General features: G+C 41.7%; 1 protein-coding gene across 1 annotated transcript; it reads left to right on the top strand.

Annotated features, from left to right (window-relative positions):
* The first annotated feature begins 6,197 nt into the window (after positions 1-6,197).
* On the top strand, positions 6,198-7,428 carry LOC104115054 (photosystem I reaction center subunit III, chloroplastic). The gene is made up of 2 exons (XM_009625625.4): positions 6,198-6,818; positions 7,043-7,428. Exons 1-2 carry the CDS (start codon positions 6,442-6,444, stop codon positions 7,350-7,352), a joined length of 687 nt encoding a protein of 228 aa, XP_009623920.1. The 5' UTR covers positions 6,198-6,441; the 3' UTR covers positions 7,353-7,428.
* Positions 7,429-9,826: the final 2,398 nt, after the last annotated feature.

Genomic DNA, 9,826 nt, shown 5'->3' with positions numbered 1-9,826 from the left:
GGGGAGGCCGAAATGACGCACAATGTTTTTCCATATGAAGGCGGTCACTTCCTATTCGCGTATTTGGGCAAATGCTCCTGTTTCTACCCATTTTGAAAAATAGTCAATTAAAACCAAAAGAAATCGTACGTTACCTCTCCCCGCAGAGAGGGGGCCGACGATGTCCATTCCCTATTTGATTAAAGGCCAAGGGACGGTGACCGAGTGGAGATGCTCGCCCGCTTGATGGATCATTAGGGCGTATTTTTGGCATTGTTCGCATTTTTTTACGAAGTCTGCGACCTCTTTTTTCATGGTAGGCCAGTAGTAACCTGCCCGTATGAGACATCTTACCAGAGCTCGATTGCCTGAGTGAGCTCCGTAGTGGCCTTCGTGGATTTTTTCCAGTACATGCCACATCTGATTCAGGCCTAAGCATTTCGCTAGGGGGCCACCATACGTCCTTTTGTATAGGTCGTTGTGAATGATGTTGTACCTGGCCGCTTGCATCGGAGCTTCTTGGCTTCCTTTTTATCATCTGGGAGTAAGCCGTCCTGTAAGTATATAACAATACGGTTGCGCCAGTCCCCGGTTAGATTTATGGTCCTTACCTCGATTTGATCTATTAATGAGTGGAGGAGGGTGATCACATTTCCTTCTCCGGTTATGCTTTTAGTTGCTACCGCTAATTTGGCGAGGTCGTCTGCTTCGATGTTTTGTGCTCGAGGGATTTGGTCGAACTAGCACTCGTCGAACTCAAGCAATAGCCTGCAGATCTCGGCCTGGTATTTTTGTAACCTTTTCTCTTTGATCTGGAAAGTCCCTGTGACTTGGTTGACGATGAGTTGAGAGTCGCAGCGTAGGATGACCCGCCTAGCCCCGTACTTGAGTGCTAGCCTTAACCCTGCAATCACGACCTCATACTCAGCCTTGTTGTTAGTCATGTCCGGGCACCTTATGGACTGGCGAACCACTTCGCTTGTCGGGACTTCGAGTACATGTCCTAGTCCGGCCCCTAACACATTGGAGGCACCGTCGGTGTACAAAATCCATAGATCTTGTGTTCGCGGAGAAGCGTGGGCGGCTTCTTTTTCGACTTCGGGCATTAATTTTGCGCTGAAGTCGGCGAGGATATGTGATTTTATTGCCATCTGCGATTGATATGTGATATCATGCTCGCTCAATTCTATGGCCCACCTAGCTAATCTTCCCGATAGCTCGGGCTTATGCAAGATGCTTCTCAAGGGTAAAGTTGTGATTACCGAGATCAGATGGCATTGGAAGTAGGGTCTAAGCTTTCGTGAAGCTATGACCAAGGCCAAGGCTAGTTTTTCGAGGCGGGGATACCTCGTCTCAGCGTCAACTAGGGTTTTGCTAATGTAATAGATAGGAGATTGCGTACCTTTGTTTTCTCAGACTAGGACTGCATTCACCGCTACTTCGGATACGACGAGGTAGACGTTCCTCTGGTTCTGCTCTGGCAAGCAACAGTGGCAATGATAGGTAGGCTTTTAACTCTTTCAGGGCTTGAATGTACTCAGATGTCCATAGGAGGCCGTTTTCCTTCTTGAGCACGCTGAAAAACTTGTGACATCTATCAGATGATCGTGAGATAAATCTCGACAAGGTAGCGATGCGGCCGGTCAGCTTCTGAACTTGTTTTATGTTGGTTAAGTGTTCTGGTATTCCCTCAATGGCTTTGATTTGGTCAGGATTGACCTCGATGCCTCTTTGTGATACTAGGAAGCCCAAGAATTTTCCCGAAGTTATGCCAAACGCACATTTCTCAGGGTGTAGTTTCATCCCATATCGCCTGAGTATGTCGAAGGCCTCTTTCAGGTGGTTAATGTGATCTTCTTTCTTTTTGGACTTGACCAACATGTCGTCTATGTAGACTTCCATGGTCTTGCCAAGTTGGTATTTGAACATTTTGGTCACCAACCTTTGGTATATCGCCCCCGCATTTTTCAGTCCGAAGGGCATCACCCTATAGCAGTACGTTCCTTGGTGGGTGATGAAGGTGGTCTTCTCCTGGTCCTCCTCTTCCATAAGGATCTGATTGTAGCCCGAGTAGGCATCTAAGAAGCTCAACAGTTCATGCCCGGCCATTGCGTCAATGAGCTGGTCAATGTGAGGTAGCGGGAATGAATCTTTGGGACATGCTTTGTTTAAATCCGTGAAGTCTACGCACATCCGCCACTTTCCGTTCTTTTTTACCATGACCACATTGGCGACCCACTGGGGATATTTTGATTCCCTGATGGAGTCGTTTTCTAATAATATTTTGACCTTCTCGCGGACTGCATCGTTTATTATGGAATTGAACTTTCACCTAACCTGCCTTACCGTGTGGTAGAACGGGTCGACATTCAACTTATGTGTGGCGACCTCCTTCGGGATACCTGGCATGTCTGTATGGGAAAAAGCAAACAAGTCCGCGTTAGCAGTTGAAAATTGATGGAATTTACCTGGTTCTTGAAGCCTGCGGCCGATGTAGGCTTTCTTGCTGTGGTCGTTTTCATCAAGTTGGACGGGGTCGAGGTCTACTACTGTTAATTTCATCACAGCTCGACCTCGACCTCGACAGCTCGACCTCAACACAGTTAATTTCTATGCATCCTCTGCTTTGCCCTTCCTTTGTTGGGTGTATGTACAATCCTGTGCGATGCGATAGCATTCTCGAGATGTGCGTTATTCTCATCATATGTTGAATACTCCCCATGGGGTTGGAAATTTGATAACTTGGTACAAGCTGGAAGGGATATCCCTTATGGCGTGTATCCAAGGTCGACCTATTACGACGTTGTACGTCGTATCCTGGTCTATGATATGGAATGTGGTGTCCAGAGTGATGCCGTCGGCCAGGATGTAGAGTGTGATTTCCCAGATGTTCGTTCAACTGCATTGTTAAAACCTGTTAGCGTGATGCAGCGCGGTACTATCTTATCCTCAAGTTTTATTTGTGCAAGTACTCGAGGATGGACAATGCACGTGCCGATCCCATCGTCCACCATAATGCGTCTTATATCTGTATCTAATATTCGTAAAGTAATAATGATGGCATCATAGTGAGGGAAAACCAAAACGTGGGTATCTGACTTATCGAAGATGATACTTTCTTTGAGTTCGTCGTACCGTTCATGAGTGATTGACCGTTTGAGCTTATGGGTAGTGGCGAACTTTACACTGTTGATCGAAACGTCATTTTCGCCCCCGATGATCATTTGAATGGTGCGAGTCGGTGAGGGTGGTTTCAGTGGTCCCTAGTATTTTTCACGTCCTCGGGCAAAGTTGGTCCTTCCTCGGTCGCTCAACAATTCTTTGAGGTGTCCTTGATGAAGCATGTTCACGACCTTTTATCTTAGGGCGATGCAGTCCTCAGTATTGTGACCTCGCTCTTAGTGGAACTCGTAGAGGGCGTCTGATTTTCTAGTGCGTGGATCTGACCTCATCGTTTGTGGCCACTTTACTTTTGGTCCGAGCTTCTCCAATGCATAGACTATTTCTGAGGGTGACACACAAAAATTATGAGCGGATAATAAAGGGGGCATACCTCTCTCGTTCCGGTGAGTCCTTTTCCTTGGCTTAGATGGGCCCTCTTCGTGCGCGGGAGAGGGGAATGATGGCACTTTTGGCATATGGCTGATGCCTTTCTCGGTTGGATGGTGGAGCTGGAAGATCTCCCTTGGCATCATTTCTTCGATCCTTCCTAGTTTAGGCTTGTACCGAGGTCAATCGACGAGTTGACCCATTCAGGTCGTCTTCGTCGGCACGGACCTCGGCACACTAGGTGTTGTGTATTTCATCCCAAGTGGTTGGAGGATATTTCATAAGCCGATTTACTAGTTTTCTGGTCGCCCTCGAGCCATTCCTATTCAGCCCTTTCTGGAAAGCTGCTATGGCCATTCCTTCCGATACATTCGGTAAGGTCATCCTTACTCTTTTGAATCGAGCGAGAAAGTCCCTCAATCCTTCTCCGGGTGATTGTTTGATGGCAAATATATCATTCACTCTTGCCTCTGCCTTTTTAGCCCTAGCATGGGCCGTTACGAACTTGTCGGCCATCTCTTCAAATGTTTCAATAGAGCGCGCGGACAACTGTGAATACCAAGTCAATGCTCCTTCGGTAAGGGTCTCACCGAACTTTTTCAACAAGATGGAGGAGAGTTGTTCTTTGGCGAGATCATTGCCCTTTACCGCAGTGACATAGTGAGTTACATGATCTTCGGAGTCGGTCGTACCGTCATAAATTTTCAGATAAGGCGGTATCTTGAACGTCTTGGGTATGGTATGTGGGGCGGCTTCATCTCTGTAAGGTTGCTCGACGAACCGACCAGCGTCTCTTTTTGGAAAGAGTTTTGGGGCACCCGGAATTTTGTCGACTCTTTCTTGGTGTTCTCTCATTTGATCCCGAAGCATTTTGTTTTCATTTTCCATTTCTTCCATTTTCCTCAGAATGGCCATGAGGGTGTCGTTACCTGCATTATTAATATTGTGAGTGATACCTGTTATTGAAGGGGGAGGGTCGTGCTGCTTGGCCGTTGCTGGTGTAATGCAAGTCCTTGCATTTTCTCTAACTGCCTCCTGAGTAGGCTTATTGAGGATGACGGTCAGCGTATTTGTCAGCCAAGCTTCGCGTAGCTTCTTCACCGCTGGTGGCGCCTCTTCCGTTGTGGACGTGGAAGCTCCTTTACCGCGGGATGCTGTGATACTGCCGTGAGGGAGGGGTGATCCACTTCGTCGGGGAGAGGTGTTAGGCGTTATGTCTTCGCCTTCTATTTCAGAGACCTCATTGATGGTGTTTAAAAGGTTGGTAGTGAGATCGGCCACTGCCTTCATCCTTTCTTCTCCCTTACCTGCCATGTCAGATCTTGGTGTACAAGGAAGTAGGAGTTTTTTTTTTTTTTTTTTGTGAACTGTGCGAGTTATAGATCTAGAAGAAACTAAAGATTTAACTATAGTATCCTCACAGACGATGCCAAATTGTTTGACAAAAAATTTAGACTTTTGATTAAACCAATTAATTTTATATGACGAAGGGCTAAACCTAGTTAATGATAATAACTTCAGATCTATAACCGATTAATACCAATAACGCACGAGCAGTGTTGAGAGAAGATTAAATGTGATGCACATTCAATGTTTCAAGATCATTAATGATGGGGGAATATCAAGCAATAAATAATGATAAATGACATTGAAATAAATAACGAGAATGATTCACCCAATATTGAATGAGGTGGATGATTCTTCTTTCTCACAATGATGAATGATATACAAATACTAGAATGTTGGGACCCTTCTCGGATCTAATAGAAAAAGTGTGGAATAGTAGACAATCGAATCTCTTTAGAAAGGTAGTGATTGTCTTTTATCTAGAGAGAAAGACTGCTTTTCAAAGAATGTTCTTATTAGAGAATATTACCTCCCCCTCTCCCCTTATCTCTTTTTCTATTTATATGGGACATACCCAATCAACCCTAAAAGTATGGATACCATAGAATATTCAAGAGAATATTCTACTTCGAAAACTAGCCGTTAGAACTGCCCTTCATACTCGATCTCGATCGTTATTGACTCTTCGGCTATAAGCTCCGTTTTCTACTAATCGACCTCGGCCATATCGCTTTCCACGATACCGCTTCGTGTCAAATCTTAAAGATTTTGACTCATTATCGTGTCAAATCTTAAAGATTTTGACTCATAAAAGCTTGTGTTTCACTAAGCGGGAGCACTTGCCACAATATTATGATTTAAGTGCACGCACTGTTAAATAAACTATTTCCCATTTGTATATTCACCAAACATGTCTTAACTCTTAAATAATGTAATTGGTTTTTAGTTTTTTTCCAGCACAAGATTTTAGTTGTTACCTATATTATATTGCGTGAAATAAATATAAGATCACAACTGAACACAATTAGACTAGTAATACAATTTGTTAAATTTATCTTTTTCAAATTTCCATCTAAGAAGGTGATTTAATTTATAGTAGTATATTTTTAGTTAACATTATTTGGCACTATACATGCCGAATGCTTTAATTCTTCTTTTTGTAATTTTCAATTCTCAAAATACTTATCAAATGGAGTAATAGTTAGCACGAATGTAATTTCCGAGTTTACCCTTGCAAAATAAATTCCAAATCCTCAGCACACGTGGAGGCCACACCATAGGCGTATCTAGATCTGTAAATGCCTGGTTCTTGCTCTTCCACAGATAATCTCAGAGATAAAGATTTCAGAGAATCTCCAAAACTCACAAAATCTAACTCAATTATCCAATCAAACCCCTCCACGTAAGCTCCCTTTTATTCCTTATCCTCTTCCTTCATCACTAACTTCCTCCCACGAATACTAAAAACCATCCCTTCACTCCCCACACTCCATCTCCAAACTCTCCTTCTTCTACCATTTCTCTTGAAAATAATACCTTAAAAAGGAAAAATATAGAAAGAACACCATGTCTCTCACTATTCCTACAAACCTTTCAAAATCCATAACAACACCTAGGTTTAGCTCTCAGTTTAGCACAAAACCAAGAACTTCAACCATCGTGTGCTCTTCAAACCAAACCCCTTCATCTAATTCAACAGAGGAAACTTCTTCTTCATTAAAGGCTTTCTCTGCTGCACTTGCTCTGTCTTCTATTCTGTTGTCAGCACCAGTACTTCCAGCTTCTGCTGACATCTCGGGGCTCACTCCATGCAAGGAATCAAAGCAGTTTGCAAAGCGTGAGAAGCAACAGATCAAGAAACTTGAGAGTTCTCTCAAACTTTATGCACCTGATAGTGCTCCTGCCCTTGCTATTAACGCCACTATTGAGAAAACCAAGCGCAGGTTTGTCTTGTTTCCTCATTCTTCAAGTTTTTCTATGTTGCGTCAATCTCACATCGACAAAATACGGAAGAGATACTGGTATATAAATAAATAAACAAGCCGAGTTTTAAGATGCAGATAATATCAAGAGTGGGTTGGGCTGTTAAATTCTAGGAATATCATAGAATTTTCCTAATTATCTACTTTTTCCATACATAATTATGAATGATAAATTGGTTTTGCAGATTTGACAACTATGGGAAACAAGGACTGTTGTGTGGATCAGATGGATTGCCACATTTGATAGTGAGTGGAGACCAAAGGCACTGGGGAGAGTTCATAACACCAGGGATTCTCTTCTTGTACATTGCTGGTTGGATTGGGTGGGTTGGAAGGAGTTACTTGATTGCTGTAAGAGATGACAAGAAACCAACTATGAAGGAAATCATCATTGATGTTCCTTTGGCTAACAAGCTCATCTGGAGAGGCTTCAGTTGGCCTGTTGCTGCTTACAGAGAGTACTTGAATGGAGAACTCACTGACCCCAACTTCTAATTTCATTCATTTTCTCTTTGGAGTATTGTACTCTCGCTTGTTTATATTTGATGAAAGAATATGTGAATTCCCTATATCAATTATGTGTAGATCTTGTGGTTCTTGATTAATGTTAGTGAAAAATGTGTTCGGATGATTTTGTCACGACCCAAGAGGGCTTGGGGCCGTAGGAATTTAACGCTCGTTGCCACCTCCACGTGAACTTGTGACATGCCTTATAAAACACTTTATTTTCCTCTCTCATTTCGACGTAAGATTCGCTCTTGCCAGCCCTGTTTGATTCACCCTCATTAGCCCGCTCCCCGTCATGGGCATCACAGATTTCCTGCAAATCTTGATCAATTTTTGGCCAAATTGATATTCTATGATATTTAATGAAAGTTGAGTGAATTTTTATGTTACAGATATAAGTTTGATGATTTTCCTGCAATTTGGACTATAAGGTCGATGATCTTCTGTGTAATTAATCCTAGATTTTGAAGAAGTTATTCCAGCAAATCATTTTGGCCAAATTGATATTCTTGGATAATTAATGATAGTTTGGTGATTTTTTTTTTGTTACAGATATTATTTTGATGATTTTTCTGCAATTAGATTATAAGTTCGATGGCCTCCTGTTATTAATCATTGAGTTTAAAGATGGTTTCACAACAAAATAAGACAAGAAGACAAAACCAACATATATAGGCATCAAGTTTGGGCCAAAAGCCCAATTCTTCAAGAAAATTTTCATAATGCTTACATATATATACGTAAAACTTGCGCGGGGCGCCCTATTTGGTCGCCCCCATTTAACATATACTCATATTTTTAAAATTATTTAACCTATACCTTAATTTTAACAACTTCAGACGCCTCCTCTTCTTCCTCCCGACCTATGCGCTCCTTTCTTCCTCCTCTTCTTGTCTATCAAATTAACTTTTCAACCACAACTTTAATATATTCTCTAATAAAATGTGAAGTCAAATTAACAACTTAACTTACATTTGATCAAATACTGTCATAAAATAACAAAATATAGTATTGTTATTGTTCTCTATTTGAATTCAGTAACCTTGTCAACAGAAGGTAAAACATGGGTTTCTGCAAATTTTATAATTCTTTATTTTGCAAGCTCGAGATACAAATCCAAATGCATCGAGAGCGCAACAGATACTCTCTAATTCATCTTGTTATGTGTTTATCTCATACTGAATATACAGAAGTTCCAAATCCAGTATGAAGAACATGAAGAATTTCCCATGAGGTAAAGCCCGATGTGATGCCAAACCAGTTCTTAGTTACACTGAAAAGTTAATTTGTCAGTCTGAAGTTTGCACTATGAAGTGAGGAAAAACTGAAGTTTGCCCTTGCACTATGAACTGAAGTTCCTGAAGTTTTCACTACAAATTGAAAAACTTTAGACTAATTTGTCTGAAGTTTGCACTATGAAGTGAGGAGAAACTGAAGTTTGCCCTTGCACTATGAACTGAAGTTCCTGAAATTTGCACTACAAATTGAAGAATTTCAGACTAATTTGTCTGAAGTTTGCACTATTAAGTGAGGAGAAACTAAAGTTTTGCCCTTGCACTATGAACTGAAGTTCCTGAAGTTTGCACTACAAATTGAAGAACTTCAGACTAATTTGTCTGAAGTTTGCACTATGAAGTGAGGAAAAACTGAAGTTTTTCCTTGCACTATGAACTGAAATTTGCATGATTGCCTTTGCAAGTCAGGCCAAACTTCAGGCAAAAATATCTGTAGTTTTGCTTTGATAAGGCTACACTTCAGGTAAAAACTTCTGAAGTTCAAATTTCAGACATAAATTTTTGCTACTTCAGGCCCGTATTCCTGAAGTTACCCGAAAAGTGGGTACGCTTGCAATTTGTTTTGCAAAGCGGGTATAGGTTAAAATGTGACCCAGAAACTGAGTATAGATGCAAACTCCCCATATATACACAAGCACAAGGATAATAATCTTTTCTAATACACCCATAGAAGGGTTTGATTTCATTCTAATACACTCATTAGCAGTACCTAATCATCACCTTTGCTCTCATAAGAAAAAAAGTATATAGAGGCAAAAGGATATGGAGAAGCTTTGAACTTAAAATAGGCAAAACTCATCTAACATGGCCACATGGGCTCATTGAAGCTGGTTGTTGGACTGGTCTACATCCAAATCCATATGGAAATATCCTTTGGGCTGGTGAGAGCCCATTATGTGGGAAGAGGGAGACCCACTGTATTGGGCTATTAGTAATGCCTGCAGATTGTCTTAGCCTCAAATGGACTACCTCAGCTTGGGCCATAGTTAGTTGGGTCCGAAGCATATCGATCTGTTGTTGAAGAGATGAAATGGCTCCAACACATTCATACACTGGATCTCTCTAACTCTAGCATTTGCTTCATATACCATGCTACTCACTGCATCTCCTCTCTTGTGCTCTGGCAACTCCTGCATTTGACTTGACGTTAATTAACTCAATCCGAAT

The sequence above is a fragment of the Nicotiana tomentosiformis genome, chromosome 2 (genome assembly GCF_000390325.3).
Source record: "Nicotiana tomentosiformis chromosome 2, ASM39032v3, whole genome shotgun sequence".
NCBI classification, from domain to species: domain Eukaryota; kingdom Viridiplantae; phylum Streptophyta; class Magnoliopsida; order Solanales; family Solanaceae; genus Nicotiana; species Nicotiana tomentosiformis.
This window is presented reverse-complemented; position numbering and strand designations above follow the sequence as displayed.

Bases quoted from the DNA above. Each gene is read 5' to 3' on its own strand.
- LOC104115054 (XM_009625625.4), top strand. From the start codon at position 6,442: ATGTCTCTCACTATTCCTACAAACCTTTCAAAATCCATAACAACACCT. The intron at 6,819-7,042 runs GTTTGTCTTGTT...TTGGTTTTGCAG, and splicing joins ATTGAGAAAACCAAGCGCAG to ATTTGACAACTATGGGAAAC.